A 20,114-nucleotide genomic window follows, 5' to 3' on the forward strand; every position below is an offset into this window, starting at 1 on the left:
CAACCAATTTCCAGGAAGTTGTTCCATAATATTACTTTGTTTTATCGTACCTTTCTGTTCACGTGTGGTCGCCCTCAGTGGCTTTTGTTAATTAATGTTGTTCTCCCTCGAGGGAGGGATGGATATGGAAGATCTGCATGGTTATTATTTGATCTCGCAGCAGGTTGTAGTTAATGACTGGTTCCATGGGGGGTGGGGAATTGGCCCTGCTTGGGCTTGACAGGCTAATTTCCCGATCCCTCCCTGACAGCACCTGGGAGGTATAGCTGTGATGGAGGGTGTCGCTTTGGTATGTGGGCTGGGATCGACGGCTCAGAAGAAAGATGCCCTTATAGCACAGAATTTGGATTCAACATACTGCAGGTATGGAGCGCTTTGTGCAGTGGAACAGGATAGGTATCACTCATCTTGGCGACGTCTCATCAGGTGCACACTTAGACGTTTCAGGAGCTACAGGAACAGTACCAACTATCACGTACTCAGTTCCATAAATACCTGCAGATGCGGCTTAGTCTGTTGGCGAATATTCACCCAGACATGCAGATTCCAAAGTTTAATCCTCTAGAAGCCAAAATGTTGATGGGGCGACTAAACAGAGGGGCTCATTTCCATGATTTATCGTTCATTTATTACTAACGCCCCGTCTCCTTTACGAGGCTGCATAGAAAAAGGGAGGCCTAGGTAGGGGATTTGGAGGATGAGAAGTGGATGGAGGCCAGAACAGCACCCCACAAGCTTGCTATCTCTGCACACCTTGGACTGGTCCAGCTTAATGACTTGAATGTCACATAAATGACACCCTTGTGGCTTCGCAAGGCCAGCGGAGCCCACCAGGGAAGCTGTGCTAGTGTTCTATGTCTTTCATAGCGTGGTCCTGCGGTTTCCCTTCTTGCAGGCTATTGAGAGGAAATTGTTGGCAGTCCTGGATCGCTGGATTCTCTATCCCCCCATCCCCCGATCACCCCAAGGTGGCTTTGCTGGGGTTGACTGAATATTGGGTGAGGGTGGAGGGGGCAAAGAATGGAACTCATTTTTATTGGGGTCGCAACACTGGTGGCTGAAAGAGTTATCACCAGTAAATTGAAGGCCACAAACCAACCCCCCCCACTGGTGGAGCGGCGGAGAAGAATGGGTCCGCATTATCATCACCAAGGGCCAAGGCCCGCAACTGGACTAACCACTCAGCTCTCCACTGCAGCCCTACCCCACACATGGCCTCCTCTGATTACTGTAGCTCGCGTAGAAACTTACCCTTACAATCAGGCAGCGGCGCAACTGCATAACTGACCGGTGTCGCTCCTATAGTACCCACACTAGCCAACATGGCTGGGCCCAGCCTAAATGATACTGGGAATTTCCCTCTTACTCTGGTCTACCCTCCCAAACTCTCCAAAGCTGCCGCAAAGACCTTCAAGCATTCCACCCTGAAGAGTCACCCCGAGACATTATTCTCAGACCTACGTTACAGCACAGACAATGGCACAGTCATCAATGACCTAATCTTCTACTCCAGAAGAACCCCCTACTGGCGCAATACCTTTGTGCACCTCCTCAACGTACATGCAACCAGGAACATCCCTCATGGTACTAAGCTTACAATAACACCCTCCGCAACCCTGCGAGCTGACCTCACAATAACAGATTTGCAAGCTTTTTCTCAAACTTCAGCAACCATGTGAGCAAATCTAACAGAGTATCTACCACTTACCCCAACAACACTCTGACCAGCCCGACTAGTGCCCCTCGACACCCTCCAACCAGTCACCCTTTGACTCCCAACATAGATCATCCCATCCCCCCTCGCACGGCTCCTGACCGTACCAGGAGAACCATCATCCCTGCACCTCTGGTCTCCTCCCCTTCAGCTCCCCGCTCCAACTGCGAGCCTGATACACCTCCATCCACCTGCGACATAGATCGAACCTGCCCACCCAGCCCACAAACCACCACTCTAAGAGTCTCTACCACCGCTCCTCCCAACATCGCTAACTCATCTCCTGGCCTCGCCAATAGACAGACCTCTCACCAGACCTTTGGTCCAACACGCTGACCATGAGACAGGTCAGTCGCCGGAAACCCACGTCACACCTGATACTAAGACTCGAACTCTAACACCCTCCGCCCCCCCTTTACAGTGAGTCCGATAATACCATCCCAGAGCCACTGCCACCCTACCTGCTAACGTCTCCTTCCTATAGGGATTTCGAAACACTGCACTCCAGAGCGACCAAACTAACTCAGAGTATCCACACCTCCATACTAGATCTTATGAACCTCCACCTTGCTGAACTCTCCCTCGCCAACATCAAAACCCAGTGGAACTCCACCCCCCCTCACACCACAGGGTTACCCAAGCAACCTCTACCACTACCCTGGAGATACCTTCGCCCTCGCAAGCACACCCCTGGGTCCGCTTGACCTTACTGAAGAGAAAATCCTTGCCATCCTTAGCAACTACAACCCGGACCCAACCACCCTTTGCCCGCTAGGCATGAGAGATGAACATGCCATCCGCACAGTCTCTATCAACACCAATAGATAGGCTACTTTCCGCAACAGAAGTGTGGTCAAGAGTAACCTTGCGCCTGTACACTTATCCACCCTGACTCCTGACACCCCTGCAGATTCCTTAATTAACTGCAGATCGGCGTTTAAGCACGCCGTTGACATTGCTGCACTCATCCTAAACAAAAACTTCGACCTAGCTATTCTAACAGAACCATTGCTCAACGAATCCTCATCTCCTTGCCTGGACCTCTTAGTCCCTCCCGGCTATTACATTGCCAGGCTGGACAGACAGACAATCTAGCAAGAAAGGAGGGGGCATTGCCTGCATCTACCTCTCTAACCTCAGTATCTCTGAATGTCTGGCTGATTCCTCTGACTCTTGCGAATACCTCGCACTCTCCATTTGTAACAACTCCACCCTATTGTGCAACCTACACATCATCCCCCTGGCACGAACGATTCCTTCACCGACCACCTCATGTAACTTATTACTGCTAAGTTCTCCGCCGATACCAAAGATATTCTCCCGGGCAATTTCAACCTGCATTGGAATGACCCCAAGGACCCTCATGTCAACGCCATCAAAGACCTCCTGTTCGATCAAGCCCTGACCCAAGCCTGCTCTCTCCCAACACGTTCAAAAGGGGCCAACCTTGACTGGATCATTTCCAAGGAATCAACAGTCAATCTTATCTCCATAGACCTGTGCGACTGGTCGGACCACCACGCCATCGCATTCCTGCTACATGGCACCCACAAGATAATGGCCCCTCTACCAGTGATTCCCAAACGCTGGATTAGAGATACTAGAAACCTGACCTCCCCACCACATTGCTCAACGGTCAATGACCTCAATAACCACTACTCCGCAACTATCTCGAACATTATGGATGACCTAGCCCCACTAAAGCTAAAAAGAACCCAAACTAGAGATAGGAACCCCTGGTTCATTGGACCACTCAACAATGAAGGAGATGCCTCCGGCAATCCGAAAGAATCTGGAGGCAGGACACCTACGCCGTTCATCTGAAACTTCTCCACCAGGCCAGAAATGCCTACAACAAGAACATCCTGAAATCAAAGAAGGAATTTTTCAGATCCGAACTTGAGAATGCCAAGAACAGACCTCGTAAGCTCTTTGATCTGGTCAAACACCAACCCAACAAACTGGTCAAAACCTCGAAAGAAGCCCCCAAGGCTTTAAAATCATCTGAGGAATTCTCCTCTTTCGCGGACAAAGTCACAGCCTTAGAAGATGAACTTAGTGCCGCCACATACTCCCTATTCCTTCCTGGCCTGCCTCCCCCTCCTCCTACGATGCCCCCACAATCTTTACCAAAAAATCAAGCACTCTGGACTGACTCCAACCTCTATGACGAAGACTCAGTTTCTAAAATCTTATCGTCCCTAAACCCGAATAACAATTTCAATGACCCGCTCCCCTCCAACTGCCTAGCGGCTGTCGCCCAATCCATTATCCCTAGCTGGACCGCAATAATTAACGCCTCGCTCCAGTAGGGTTCCATTCCTGACTCCCTGAAAGCCGGCCAAGTCCTCCCCATTTTGAAAAAAACATCGCTGGATCCAGCCATCCCCGAAAATTTCAGACCTATCTCCAACATCCCCCTCCTAGTCAAAGTGTTGGAGAAGTGTGTACAACAGCAACTAAGTCAGCACATCAACAACTTCCACCTTCTTGATGATTTCCAATCCAGTTTCCGACCTGGCCACAGCACTGAAACGACCATGCTCCACATCATTGACGATGCCCTCCAAGCCCTGGACCAAGGGGAAACATGCCTTTTTATTCTACTAGATCTATCCTGGGCCTTCGACACGGTCAACCACGAAAAAATAATCGAACACCTCAAACTGAGAATGGGTTTGGACGGCTCTGTTCTAGAATGGGTTAAATCCTTCCTCCAAAACCGATCGCAGCGACTCCTAATTAATGGCAAACTATCTGCTTCCTCGCCGGTCAAGGTCTGAGTCCCTCAAGCATCAACCCTGTCCCCTACCCTCTTCAACCGTTATCTTGAACCACTTACCGAAGTACTACGCACAGCGAAAATCTCCTACCATATGTATGCTGACAACAATCAGCTCTACATCAAAGCCTCCTCTCTTGAGGACATTCTCTCCCTGAACGAGCCCCTGAAATCAACCGTCCACTGGCTCACCTCCAATCAACTTAACGCCAAGAAGACAGAATTTCTCCTAGTCTCCCCTCCAAAAACGAATCCCGAGATGCAGTTATGGGTCAAGGCTATCACAGCTTTAGATTGCCCACCAACCATTGTGGACTCAGCAAAATCTTTGGGAATAACCCTGGACTGCAATTTGAACATGCGAGACCACATCAACTCGATAGCCAAATCAGCCAGATTCCACCTGTGCGACCTCTAGAAACTGAAACCCTTCCTTGACACTACCGACCTAAAACGCGCAGTCCAAGCGCTAGTAATCTCCAGACTGGAATACGGTTGTTCCACACTCTCAGGCTTACCCAAGATCTCCCTGGCACACCTAAAAGCCTGCCTTAATGCCGCCACCGGACTTCTTAGAAGCTCAAAAGATTTTGACCATATCTCTACACACCTGAAAGCTTTGAACTGGCTCTCACTCCAGGCCAGAATACAACTCGAACTGGCTTGCATCACACAAAAAGCTTTATACTCTAACTCCCCTGCCTACCTTGCACAGAAACTTGTGGTATCCGGCCGAAGCAGAACCTCCCATGCCGCTAGAGACCTTTTACTCCAACCTGCACGGTTCCAGAAAGAAAAAAAATGTATAACCGTGCTTTATCTGGATCCGCTCCAAGAATATGGAACTCTCTTCCAACCGCCATCAGAAGAGTCCCTTCTCTGGCACCCTTCAAAAAGGAGGCCAAAACGTTCCTTATGGGTAAATTCCTCTCCTAAATGCTGCCTCCTGCAGATTCTCAGACCTTGACCAATACACAGGCCTTGACTAAATACTTACTAGCGCCTTCCTTCGGAATACCGACCTACCTCTTCAAGAAATCGAGGGCCTTATCTGGAGTTAATTATATGTAAACGGTGTCATACGCGTCCGCTCAACTATTGTGATTCCTTGCCTATTGAACACTGCTATGCTCCCCTGTAAAGCGCTCGGAAAAAAAAAAATTAGGGCATGTGGTGGACAGATCATGGCTTGGGCATGGGGATTGACATAGATGGTATTGTTCGCTATAATAATGTTGGTTCAGTGGACTAATTCTTCTTTTCCTTGAGTTGTTGGTTAGTTTGTTGTGCAAACATCTATAAAAATGTAGTTGACAAAACCCTGAAAGTCTCAAAAGGCCTTTAAAATACATATTTTTGAATCTTATCTTTTTGATAGACATACGATTTCAGAATTCATTTTTAAATGTATGTACAAAACACAGAAAAGATTACAAAAAAAAGGGAGGTACCCATTCATTAAACAAAAAACATTGCAATATTTATCCTGAATTTTGTGTACATTAGAGATCAAATAAAAATGTACCAAGTTAACAAGTTGACTCACCTCCAACATTACTTCCTCTTGAGCACATTATTAGAATAGGTCGTAGGTCAAGTGTTCAATACCCAACTATACCTAATATAGCAACATATTCCAACTATGCTTGTTCGCAATAATTAAGACTTCACCTTCAAATACAAGCATTCCAACACACACAAATGCCAATGGGAATTCTGACAATTCAACACTTTTAATGGGCATTAGAGTGGGATATAGCTAATCGGCACGATTGCCACAACTTATCAGTACAATGAAAACTAAACTTTTGGTATTTCAGATTCACCTGAAAGGCCAGTTTTCTGACCACTTCCTTTATATCCATTGTGCGACCTACGATTTTTGATAACGTCTTAGCACAAGGAGCTATACAGGACAACACAGCGCGTCTCACTTCTGGATTGGAATCATTCTCAAGCAGAAGCATGTAAGCTGAAAATAACAAAAATAAAAAATAAATCACAACTTTGTAAAGTAGAAAAACGTAAAACGTTAACAGTCCTGTAAACGCGAAAGCTTGCACTTTCAAAGTGTTAGGCAGAGGTGGTCAAATCAATATAAACACATTGTAGAAAAAAAGGGACATAACATTTAAATCTGTCGGAATCCGTTTTTAGGTTGTGTGCAACAGCGCATTGAGGTTCTTTAATTTTGACTCCATCTTACATTTGTCATCAATTTGTGTTGCCTTTACACAGACTGCTCTATTCATTAAGTGTTTCTGCCCTTTGGACTGCAACGTGTAGAACCCCCCCCCCCCCCTGTCCTTGCTTTGAAAGCAATCTCAGACACTAGCTGGCCTAACTGCATACAGACGTGTTCTGCCATTACTGATTGACCTATAAGTGCTGTAATTGATTGACTTATGGGTTGGGCAGAAACACGACGTAAGGGGGACATTCTGGTTACATGTTTTTCTATTGGCTAATATTTTGCAGATCTTGTATGTCCATATTAGGTATTTTGTATGCTTGCAGAAACTAGGACTGCCCCTTTCTTTTATGCGGAGTTTGTAATCCTAAGCATATAAAAGACCTCTGTGTTCTGTATTCTTTAGACTGCCTCATTCAGGTGCTAAAGGCTCCTGTGTGACGTAGTCTCACTTATTAAGTTTAATAAAGATGACTTTTAATATTTCAGCTTCTGTGCCAAGTTCTTTTGTATTAGTGAGACCCCTGAGAATGAAGATTTCAGTTCTTCAGATGGCGCGGCCAACGCGGGCTTCATCAGAGAAGTGACTTTCTGTGGGAGTGATCTTGTCAGGAGACAAAAAGCTACTGAGGAGGACAAGACAGGATTCTACTAAGAAGGTACTCTGAGCACAGGGATTCTGGAGATTCTTCCTCTCTGCAGCCCACTGTATTTCTGCTCTTCCCGATTTTGATCCTCCACATGTCGTCACTCCTGACTGAGAACCCTTTTTGGCGTGAGTATTAAAAAAAAAAAAACAAAGAGACCGTTAGGTCATTTAGAACTTGACAGTTAGAATTTGGATAACCTTTTTGATTGGTTAGAGTAAGGTAGTTTAGTAACCCTTACTGTAGCTTTGGAAGAGTAAGGTAATTTAGTAATGTTTACTGTAGCTTTGGAACTTTGGAATTTGTGTTGGCCAACTTTGGATTTGTATAGGTTTGTATATGCGAATTGCAATTTATGTAGACAGGTAATGAGGAGAATTTTCTCTATTTAGTTTAGTTGAACGGTGCACGTACGAAAAGTACATTAAGCACTATTTTGATTATAATATTGTATATTTTGCAATATTTTTGGGCATGCCTGTTTAAAAGCTCACATAAGAAGAATGTGTTGCTTTATTTTGGAAGGTACCATGTTGTGATGTGAAGTAAATTAGCCGGCTTCCCTAGAGGGAATATCTAAATAGGTTTAGATTTACAAACATATTTCTTCCATGGTGATTTTGTATCCCCAGGGAATTAAAATATGGACATAATACATACAAGGATCCTTTGTTCTGTGCAATTTTATGAATGAAGAAATGCAGAGCGATTTTTGGTGTTCTGCTAGTCAAAGCTAGTGAATTGAGTGTATTTTCGCTTCTTGGATATACATCAGTCTGTTGGGCTGTTTTTGCAGTCTTTTGGAACACAATTGAGAAGCGTTTCTTGTAAATATGACTTACAACTAGTATTTACAAATGGTTTGGTTTAAGTACAGTCTGTGGGCTGTCCTTTATTTCTGTCCTGAGTATTGATATGTGGGTTAAATGTGTGTTTAAATGTCTATGTGGCTTTCCCATTAGTGCAATTTCTGTAAGTGAATAGCGATGGCGCTATTCACGAAATGCATGGCTAAAAGCGTGCCGTATTGTGTGTCCTGAGAGTTTGACCCCTTTCTGTTTATGTCTGAAATGAGCTCAAATGTGTGTTTGTGTTTCTTTTTGATGTTTTCAGTCTATTAAGCAAGATGTCTAAATGTGTAAAAACTAAAATGTAAATTCACATTCACTAGGAATAAAAAGCCCCCAAAAACGAAATTGGGTGTTTTGCAAAAAAAGAAATAAACTTACAGCATTTTCCTTAGATACATTGTGTTAGGTATTAACAGGCAAACAGATGAGCTGAAGTAAATTCCTGCTGAACTCAAAATATTATAGAACACGCATTGATATGTTTTAGTTTGAAAAAGACTGCCAGCTGCTCATGTTACAAGCACTTCGAGACAAGCTAAATAAACAGTAATATTTATTCAGCCAGGATTTTCCCCTCAGTTGCACAGGTGAAAACTTTGCATTTCAGAATGTTGTTTTAAAAAGGTTCCAAAACTAAGGTTCATTATTTTGTATTATTGGAAGACATTTTAATTAAGGGGTTTCCTTTCTTTAAGCATTTCTCTAAGCATATTCTTGGCTCAGTTGCTAAATAATAATTAACCCATGTAATGAAGAAACATTTAAAAAGAAAGAAACCGCAACAGATGCTGAAACACGATAGGGCAAGTCCAAGGAAACTAAAAAGTTAACGATGTCTTGAACATTGATTGGTAATCTCAGATAAAGATCAATCAGGGAAATTGGATTTGCAGGTCAATTTCGGGTGACGAAAGTTAGTTTCTTACAGTTTAATCTGGTTAATGTGTACATGACCTGGGGAGGCCAAGCCACTTTGTTCGTCGGCCCACGTGGCACAGAGAAAAAAAAAAAGAAAAGAAAATGAAGTCAGATTCAAGGTATTACAGAGCCTTAATATGTGGAATTATCAAAACTGATTGTGTTATAAAAATAAGTGCTACAAAATTCGTTTTTTACTATTCATGAAGCTTAGGCCCACATGCATCATTGTGACATTTTGCACTTCCTAATTTGCGAAAAATAAGGAATCGCAAATTAAGAAGTGCAAAATGCTATGCATCATTATTTTCGGTATTCATTTGTGATTCGGTAAAAATCGCAATTTTTACTGAATCCCAAATGAATACCGAATTCTTAAGTTAATTTTCGCAATTCCCATTGATTCCTATGGGCCAAAAGGCCCATAGGAGTCAATGGGAAGGCATTAGCAAATTGCGAGTGGCACTTTGAAAATTTCATGGGTGCAGGGGGGGGTCCAAAGGACCCCCCCTGCACCCCTGAAATGTATTTTTCGCATCATGTTTCACACACACGTCCTAAGGACATGTGTGTGTGAAACATGAATGTTGAAAAAAAAACATTTTCAGCATTTTAAACACTTTTTCCAAATTTACCGAGTGGTTCAACCACTCGGTAAATTTGGCACCCTAATTGCGAATTTACACTTTTAAAAGTAATGATGCATTGCTTTTAAGAAATCGCACATCTGCGACTTCTTAAAAGCACCCGCAATTTTAGAACTCGCAAAAATGTTACGAATTCTAAAATTGCTTCATGCATCCCAAAAAGCACTTTTGCATTCGCAAACGGCCGATTTTAAGGAATCGCACCGTTTGCGACTACAAAAATGCTTGATGCATGTGGGCCTTAATACTTATACTGTGACCTCCTAGCATTATAATTTAATTTAAGGTATGGTATACTGCATAATAAGGATATTAGCATATAGAATTTCACTTGACCAGGCGTGAAAAACTCATTTTTCTCAGGATTTGCAGGAGATATGTCCAATGTCCAATCTCTGCAATTTGTAAAGAACATTCTGAGGATGATTAATATGTAACATTATTATAGGATATTTATTTTTTAGTGCCCCAAATATCAAAGTCTAATTTGGGTAAAATGTAGGCATTTTTGCCATTTACTATAGCTTTAAAGTGCTTTAGTTTTCAGTAAATGCATACATTTAGGTATAATACAAATTTGCAGGTTGTTCTCATTTGGTTTTCCTTTTTTTATTTATTTATTTTGAAAGTTTTATATAGCGCGGACAAGATCCTTGCAGATATCAGAGCGCTTTACATAGAAGGGGTACATGAGGGAGCATAGTCAGACAGATAAATCAATAGAACAAACAGTACAAATAGGTGGCTGCAAAGCCAATCATGTGAGTAATAAGACAGCTAATACAAATAAGCAAAGGGGTCAAACATGTGGTACAGATCGGTACAGAGTATTAACAGAGTTCGAGATAATAGTTCAAGTGTATTTAGCCATGAGGATAGCTTTTACTTCATTTTTAAAGAGTGTAGTGGAAGAGATAAGCCTGGTTTCGGGAGGGAGTGAGTTCCAGATCCTAGGCGCCATTCCTGAGAAGGAGTGCTTATATGTTTTTTCCTTCCGGAATCTTCGAGGTTTCAGCAGAAGATTGTTTGTGCCTCTAGTGTTTCTAGCTCCGCCAGAGATTGTCAGCTTCTGAGCAAGGTAGCCGGGTGAGTTTAGGTGTACCGCCTTGTGTGTCATGCAGGCGATTTTCAGATGTATTCTGGCTTCAAAAGGTAGCCAGTTCAGGGATTTCAAGTCAGGGGTAATATGGGAGTGCTTTTTTGACCCAGTGATGAGTCTCGCTGCAGCGTTTAGAGAAGCTCTTAGGGGTGCGGTTGTAGTTAGGGGGAGTCCGCAGAGGGCGATGCTGCCGTATTCTATTCGAGGGAGGACTAGTGCTTGTACTGCGGTTTGGAAGTCTTTGGCTGGGAGGAAGGGTTTAAGTTTCCTCAGCGTATTGGTTTGGAAGTTCGCTCCCTTTGTTGCCTTGCTGATATGTTGCTGCATGTTGAGATTGGTGTCGAGTGTTATGCCTAAAGATTTTGCTGAGTCCACGATGGTGGGTTGGACATTGAGTGCGGTTAGGTGTTTAAGCCAAATTTGAGTGGTGGCGATCTTCGCTGGAGGTGAGATCAGAAGGAACTCTGTTTTCAGGGCATTGAGTTTGAGATGATTATCGGCAAGCCAGGATTGGGTGCCTCTGATCGTTGAGTTCAGGAGCAGGATGTCTTTGGGGGATTGTAATTTGAGATAAAGTTGGGTGTCATCGGCGTACATGTGAAAGTGTACATTGGATGCTTGTAGCAAGGTGGTCAGAGGTTCCATAACTAGGTTGAACAGAGTTGGGGATAGAGAGGATCCTTGGGGGACGCCTAGCGTTACAGGTATTGGCGAGGACATCAGGTTGTTGCTCTTGAATTTGTGAGACCTGTTGTGAAGAAAGGAAGTGAAGCACTTGAAAACAGTTCCAGATAAACCCATTCTTGTGTATAGTAGTTCTAGTAAATTCTCATGTTTAACGGTGTCGAATGCTGAAGAGAGATCAAGAAGGATGAGGAGGCAGGTGTCGTTTTGGTCTAGCATTTGAAGTGCGTCGTCAATTATGTGAGTCATAGCAGTTTCTGTACTGTGTCCTGCTCGGAAGCCTGACTGGTGAGGATTGAGGAGATCAAATTGTTCAATGTGTTTAGTCAATTGTAGTTGTGCGCATTTTTCCAGCAGTTTGGCGAGAGTGGGAATATTGGTAATGGGACGGTAATTGTTGAGATCAGAGGGGTCGGCTGTAGGTTTCTTTAGTAAAGGCGTGACTTGTCCAACTTTGAGGGAGTCAGGGATGGTTCCTTGTTGGAGAGAGCTGTTGATAATTTTAGTCCAGAGAGGGAGAGCAAAGGGGTAAAGTCTTTTACTGCGGTAGCAGGAAGGGGGTCCGTGAGGCGATTGGATGGTTTCAGGGTGCTGAGCAGTTTGACAATTTCTTCTTCCGTGTATGTGCCAAAGGTTGACCATGTAGCATTGTTTTTTGGTTCAATGGGTGCTAAGAGGTGCTAGAGGCTTGCGTCAATGAGGAGATCGCTCTTTATGTTGTCCGTTTTTTGGATAAAGAAAGCAGTGAAGTCTTCACAGGAGGGTGCTTCACGCCCAGTGTTGAGTGGTTGGGGTTGATCCTTGGATTGTGATCTGATTAGCTCAAACAGTTTTCTCGGGCGGTTTTTTGCTTGGTCGTGCTGGAGGCTGAAGAAATCTGATTTTGAGCGTTTTATTTTCCTGAAGTAGGCGTTTCTCTTTTCCTTCAGAGCTTTTAGGTGCAGAGGGAGCTGATCTCCAGGTGCGTTCTGCCATTCGCATGTCTAGTCTATCCTCATTGAGACTCCCGTCGTACCATGGATTGGAGATTTTAGTAGAGACTCTTTTGAGCTGCATAGGTGCAGCCTCATTAATTATTGAGGTCATAGCGTTGAGATAGTGGTCAGTCAGGGTTTGAACGTCCGTAGCGCCTGTCGGTGGGAGTAGGAGCTTGCGACTGTTAGGGGGCAAAGAGCCTGGGTTGAGTTTTTTCATGTCTCTTTTCCAGACTCTGGGCTTGGCGGGTTGAGCCGGGTTAACTTTAACTTTTTCATTGATGAAGAATGTGACAATATGATGATCTGACCAGTCACAGGGTTGGATGGACTCGAGTTGGATAGAGTCCTCTTTGGAGATGATCAGGTCGAGGATAGATCCTTTCTCGTGGGTCGGGCTGTTGCATATTTGGGTGAGGTTAAGGGCATCGAGGAAATTTTTAAGACTATTTACCACCGCGTCATTGCGATCGTTCCAGTGGAGGTTGAAGTCACCAAGGTATATTTGGGTGAGCTGCCGTCCGGAATTGGTTGAGATCATATCCATGATTTGTTGGGAAAAGGTGAGGTTGTCCCTGGGTGGGTGGTAAATGCTGTGAAGAGAGCATATCGGTTTGCCTTCACTAATAATGTCGAGGCAGATGTATTCCCAGGATGTTGGGGATGGTAGGGAGGTGGAATTGACTTTCAGAACAGAGAGGTTGTTCCTGTAGATGCATGCGATTCCACCACCTATTTTGCCTGATCTGTCAAGCCTGATAATGTGGTAGTTGGGAGGAACGAGAATGTCCATTATAGGTGACGAAGATTCAGTTAGCCAGGTTTCAGTCAGGATGATTAGGTCAAGGTCCAGCGATAAGAGGAGATCAGCAATGGCGGCGGAATGTTTCGAGGCCGATCTGCAGTTGAGGAGAGTGCATTTGAGACGGGGTGTGTTGAGGGTGGTAGAGGGTTCTAGAGAGAGAGGGACTTTTCTAAGGTTATTGGGGATGGAGAATCTGCTGTTTAGTGTGGAGGGTCTAAGGGGATTTGAGTGTATCGTGGGAATGGTGAGGTGTGAGGTGGTGGTGTGATTTTGGGGGCCTGGGTCATAGGAGCGGAGAAGGGTGAGTGTGTCGAGGTCAGAAGTAGGGTTGTGGGTGCGACGAGGGCGGTTGTTGCGATTGCGAGCTGGGATTGAGGTCCGGTGTGGAGAGAGTTGAGTGAGAGAGTTAATCGGAAGGGAGGGGGACAAGTTGGGCGGGGAGGTGTAGGTGTGTGAGGGGTTGCAGGGGCGACGAGGGGGACGAGGGCGGTTGCTGCGAATATGAGCAGGGATTGACGCCCGGTGTGGGACGTGTTGCGTGAGGGAGTCAGCCGGAGGGGTAGGGGAAAAGTTGGGAGGGGAGGAGGAGGTGGGTGAGGGGTGTATGGGGTGTGTGGAGAGTAGTTCTTTGATGATGTGTATGTCTTCTTTGATCTGAGTGAGGGTGGCCATGATTCTGTCCATCGTGGGGTAGGTGGTAGAGGTGGGGGTGGCAGTCAAAGGTGAATGACTGACCAGGGAATTCGCGTGCAGGTGGGAGAGTTCTAGTGGGCTGGTGTTCGAGCAGGGCTGCGTTGTGTTAGTGTACGGGATGGTGTTAGGGAAGAGAGAGGTTTTGGGAGGGAGGGGTGTGGATGAGGTAGGGAGGAGGTTGGTGATGTGAGTGGGGGCATTGATGGTAGGCGGGGGGATCAAGGTGTAGGCTGGGAGACTGATAGTAGTGGTGGGGGTGCAGGAAGGGTAATGGGGGCTGAGAGTAGGAGGGGAAATGGGATTGGAGATGGTCCTGTTGTGGGGAGGGGGAGTTAAATTAAGAGAGGAGGTGTGTTCTGCGTAGTTAGAGGGTAATGGGGACTGAGAATGGGGGGGATAAAGGGAGGGATTTGTCGATGTGCGCGTCGTTCTGGTGCAGAACTGGGTTAGGTGTGTTGTGGGTGGGAGCTGTGCTGTCAGGGGTGAGAGGAGTGTTAATGACAGCTGTAGGTGTGAGAGGAGTGTTGATGGTATGTGTGGAGGTCCGAGGGTTGGTAGAGGGGGTGGGGGTGTGAGTGGTGTATGAGGGGGAGCGATCTGTGTCTGTGTTTGAGGCGTGTATGGCAACTGCCTGGTGCTGAACTGGGATAGAAGGGGTTGTGGGTGGGAGATGAGAGGTCAGGGGTGGTAGGTGTGTCCCTGATTGAGGAGTATGTAGTAGCTAACTGGCGCTGAAATAGGTTGGAAGGGTTGTGGGTGGTGGGAGCTGTGAGGTCATGGTTGGTGGGACTGGAGGAGATATGAGTGTTGGTCCGCGAATTGGAGAGGTGCTCTTTGAAAGTGGGGAACAAGTTGTCTAGTAGTTCCAGGTTCCTGTCTGTGGATTGAGATAGGAGAATCCCGTTATTGTAAATAGTGATGGTGGCTCTGCCTGGAAAGAGTTGGGATGGTGTGATGGAGAGAGTTAGGCTGTGAGCGGATTTCCTGGTGGAGGAGACGGTGAGTAAGGTGAGGAACGCTTTTCTCCATTGAGCTCTGCGTGTGGTGTGGAAGAGGATATCGGTGTTCAGGGATCCATTGACCGGTGAGAAGTAGGTGTCAGCAAAGGGGGTTTCAGGGTGTGACCTAAGGAAGTTGTGTTTAAAGCGTTTAGCGGCTTTTTTGGTGAGTGTCGGTGGGTAGTTGATTTTATATGTGTGATTGCCGATAGGATCCATGTTAGGATGGTGGTTTAGGTGGGTATGGGAGAATGCACTATAGTGGTACGCATGTGTAGAAAAACAAATACATACAGTAAGTTACAAAGTACAGAAGTGGTACTAGTGATCAACCAGCATAACCCAAATATAAGAGTGTGCAGAAAAACAAATACATAAAGTAAGTTACAAAGTACAAAAGTGGCACTAGTGATCAACCAGCATAACCAAAATATGAGTGTGCAGTAGAGCAAATACATAGAGTAAGTTACCAAGTACAAAAGTGAAGTATAATACTTCAGATAGAAGTATAATACTGGGACAAGATACAGATGCAAAACAACAAGTTACATGGATCAAAAGTGACCCTAGGGGGCAGAAGTGACACTAGTGAGCAAACCAGAAATATATGAGGTAGCAGTCGGTGCATTACAGGAGAGAAGAGTGAGAATGGATGCAGGTTGCAGAACTGTGCAGAATAGTGCAGAATACAGGAGAAGTATATGATATATGAGGTAGCAGTCGGTGCATAGAAGGAGAGAAAAGTGGGAATGGGTGCAGGTTGCGGAAATGTGCAGAATAGTGCAGAATACAGTGAAAGTATACTACTGAGAGAGTATAAGAACAGAATACAAATGCAAACAACAATTTACATGAATCAAAAATCAAAAATCAAAAGTGACATTAGTTAGCAACCAAAATATATGAGATAGCAATCTGTGCATTACAAATGTTCAAAATACAGGTAGACGTATAATACTGCAATAATAGGTAGACATTCTTTCACAAGGAGAGAAAAGTGGGAATGGGTGCAGGTTGCGGAAATGTGCAGAATAGTGCAGAATACAAGTGAAAGTATACTACTGATCGAATATAAGAACAGAGTACAAATGCAAACAACAATTTACATGAATCAAAAATCAAAAATCAAAAGTGACATTAGTTAGCAACCAAAATATATGAGGTAGCAATCTGTGCATTGCAAATGTTCATTAGTTAGCAACCAAAATATATGAGGTAGCAATCTGTGCATTACAAATGTTCAAAATACAGGTAGAAGTATAATACTGCAATAATAGGCAGACATTCTTTCTCAAGAGGGTGTAGATACATAGCTGAGCAAAGTATTCGGTAGTTGAGATTAGTCTGAAATGATAACTTCTTAGTGTATGTTCAGATAATGATGAAAATGACTAGGCCAGGATGGCCTCCCAAGAGAGAGACTAGTCAAAAATGGCCGCCAAATAGGTGAGATAGAGACAGTAGTCCTCTGTTTGTTGCTGTTGCTTAGATAGCAGGGAAGAGCAGTTTCCCTTCCCATTCATGCAAGCCCCGTTTCTAGCTTGCTGGGAGGGAGCCTTATCTGAAGTTGTTGAGGAGCCTTGTGGGCACCTGGAGGTACAGGGGGGATTTATTGCTTTAGCTTAAGACCCCCGCCATTTTGAACAAAGGAGTTTTAAAAAGAGTGCAAGCGATTAGGGTGCAATAAATACCTTAGTTGTGATTTCAGCTCAGTAGATACGCAGATTTTGAAGTTGAAAGAAATGCAAACCTCGAGGCTTTTGTCAGAATGTGTGCATCGATTTCTGGCAGATTTGAGAGCAGGAAGGGGAGTTGAGGCTATACTTCGTGCTCCTCTGGTGTAACCTCGATGTTTACCAGTGCTTGCAGGTCCACTCCCAGGGACACGGTAGTACGGTAGCAGCAAGGGGTGTGAAGCCGCGGTGGTATGAAGGAAACCTTGTCGGGATCCAGTTCCTGTAGACCGGTGCAGATGGGGGCAACTCCGCACTTCTGCACTTCTGCAGGCGCTGCGCTCCGGTCATCTGCTCTCCGGTCATCCATGCAGCGCCCGCCGATGCCAGTGTAGTGCAGTGCCGTAGGGGTCCGGGCCAGAGATCCGTCCCATGCAGCCCGGTGCCGGTGGCGGTGTAGGCGTACCGGCTACCTCCGGTGATTAGAGCAGCTCTGCCCGGGATCTGGACTTTTAAATAGGTCAGTGAGCCAATGTGCCTGGTGCAGAGGTTTGAGTTTAATATCAGGGTGGAAGGTTTTAACTTTTGCTGGACCTAACTGAGCCTTCATCCATTTAAGGTAGATGAAATGAGTACCATTGCAAACAAGCATTTGTTCTAAAAACTGGTATGTGTGTTAGTATGTTCTGCGAATTATTCACAGCAACTGTTTTAATAATTTAAGTATAGAAATAAATTGTAGCCCCTAACAGGAGTAATATATATATATCATGTGTTTTTAAATAGGGTTGATTATTGCAGGTTAGAAAGAGTTGGGAAGGTTTTTTTGTCTTTTTCAGCCTTAGAGTGAGGTGGGAGTTAGGAGTAAGTGTAAAGAGATGGAGAAATTATTGCTTGGAAAAGCAGGGCCTCAAAGGGTGTTGGCGCACGGGACACGCAGAGTGTCTGTGAAAAAGTTTTTGGAAAGTTAAAAAGGTTTAGCATGTTTTCAAAAGATGGTTGTTACAGTTGATATTTTGTGTGTTATGTGCAGAAATGTTCGTGCGTTTTACATATTTTTGCATTTTATCATTTTATGAATTGTTCCTGCTGGTCCTGTGTGTCAGAAGCGACACAGTTAGTTGTGTTTGACAGCCAAATGTCCACTAACTGGTGATCTGCTGTCAAAAGGAGGGTGATGATTTTAAGCCTGACAAATTAAGCAGGCCTGAATATTCTGTTTTGAGCTGCAGGTTCACAGTGCATAAAAGTGCATGCAATCGTGTTGTGTGTTACCGCTTATTTACATATGCTATTGTTTTGTCTATGCTTTTTGTGCTTGATATACAGCGCGTATATCTGAAGGCTTGGCATGTGTGTGATTTTTGTTGTTTTTTTTGCGCTGATACTAAATTTCACAGATATGATTTTTCATGCTGTGAACAAAACAAGACAACACTTCTTCAGTGTATGTCAAATTTGGCTTTAATGGTATTTGAAGGAAAATAAAAAGGAGATATACAGAATCAAAGTGTGTCATCTGCAATTAGTCACGATACTGTCCTCTTCCCTTAAAGGAACAGGCAGCCCTAAATGTATGTATCCTGATTGGACGTAAGGATAAATTATAGATTTGTGACTCTTGTACATGGTGACCTAATTTCTATATTACATTAGTCAGTTTTGTTCTGCTTCCTAAGTAGTGTATGGCTTTGTACTATAAAGGAAACAAGGCTTCATTTTTACCTAGTCCCATTTACCTTTTCCAAATTCCTTTCACCAGTTGATGTATTGCTCAGGTTCACACTTCCAGACTGCAGTAATATACCAGAGACCCCATATTATGTATAATTCCCTTTTGTATGACCAGACTGGTTTTCAAAAAATTTCTTTAGGCCTACTCTGATGTTTTCCAGTTTGACTATTAGGGTAGTGATGGACTGGTTAACTGACTCAATACTATAGTGAGAAGTTTTCCACCTCAATAGGAGACACCTTACGTTTTTTTGAATATGACAAATTCAATGCCTATTCTAATTTGGTTTTTAGTTCCTTTTTCCTGCTGCTTTAATTTTTGATGGATCAGATGTATTTTAAATAATGGAAATACCAGGACTCTCTAGTTCTTGTCTTTTGTTTCCACATTTTGATAATTAGCTTTTGCATTGCAATAGTCCACCTGATGCAATTATTAAAGGGAGGTATCTACATGTCCCTGATAAAATGTATTATGTGATCTCTCTTTTGAGGTGCTCTAGATAAGGAATTTAGGAACACCTATATGTAATCATTTAGAGGGAAAAAAAATGTGTTTGCCCCATTAGACAATGCCACCATGTGTGAGGACATCCACTCAGATAGAATTCCCATGTCGCTACCTACCCTTAGATGGTAGAGGATATGCTCTCACATGGAAACCCAATTAAAGAGGCTAGAGGCACTGTTTTGCCTACTCCTTTGTCTTTGTATTGCCTTTGAGAATGACTGTGTTCTAGACCAGAAATGTCCCATGACGTATGGTCACTCCTTTAAAGATTGCAGGCCACTTGCTTGCAGTCCCTTGTTGTACAATGAACTGTTTTTGTACTTAATTGAAGGAAACAACGGTGTCACATTTTCTACGTCACTAGGTTCTGCGGGATCTTCCAGAGTCAAAGGGAGAATGATACCCTGCAGAGCGGTGATAAAGATGAGTTCTAATTCTCATCAGTGACAGCTAACAGATGAACAGTCCCAACACCCAGAAAGTGCTTCATCAGTGATATCTCCAACGTATTGTGCTTGCTTCATCAGAAGGCGTTGAACATCAGAGAAGGAGGATCTGGTTTTGCCACAGAACCAGAATTTCAGTGCAAAGAGAGAAAGAGAAGGATTCTTGTTGTTTGAGGCTTCAGTTTTCCACCCACCTGTCATGTGCTGGTTAACCTCTGACAATGTGCAGTCCCTTGAGCCCCTGACAATGCCTTTTATTTTTGTTTTCGTTTTTAAAACATAAATAAAAGGCATTGTCATTTGCAATGTCAATAACTCAAACTATGCAGTCAAAGAGATATCACACAAGGCCATCAAGTTAATTGGAAAATTGCCACAATTTGGCACCTGAGTCTTCTGGCAACTGTGCAGACTCCCTCATATCCAAGCCTAAGGTGACTGCTGAATTCTGTACCGCCGCGCTCCACTGAGCCTCTACTCAAACATTTTCCACTGCCGCGACCCCAACCGACAGAACAGCTACTATTTTGTTGAAGCCGGGATCGGAATTTATGGGGCAGATTCACAAAAGCATCTGGGGGTACCCTTTCGTGCACTTTTACATGCCCTGTGACTCACCTCTGAAATGACCAACCCTCTATTAGTAAAAGTGAAAAGAGGGCACAGCCCTTTCTATTTTAAACGCCTAAATATTCAAATTCAAGATATTTTGTGGGCGATTCACCATTGGATACAAGAGTACAGAAG

At 44.2% G+C, this 20,114-nt stretch overlaps 1 protein-coding gene across 1 annotated transcript in view; it reads right to left on the reverse strand.

Moving 5' to 3' along the window:
• NCAPG (non-SMC condensin I complex subunit G) overlaps nt 1-20,114 on the reverse strand; it is a 453,174-nt gene that overhangs the window by 334,004 nt on the left and 99,056 nt on the right. The window contains exon 5 of the mRNA XM_078678420.1: nt 6,323-6,468. Coding sequence (XP_078534546.1) covers nt 6,323-6,468 — 146 coding nt within the window. The remainder of the gene's footprint in view (nt 1-6,322; nt 6,469-20,114) is intronic.

The sequence above is a fragment of the Lissotriton helveticus genome, chromosome 2_2 (assembly GCF_964261635.1).
Source record: "Lissotriton helveticus chromosome 2_2, aLisHel1.1, whole genome shotgun sequence".
NCBI classification, from domain to species: Eukaryota; Metazoa; Chordata; class Amphibia; order Caudata; family Salamandridae; genus Lissotriton; species Lissotriton helveticus.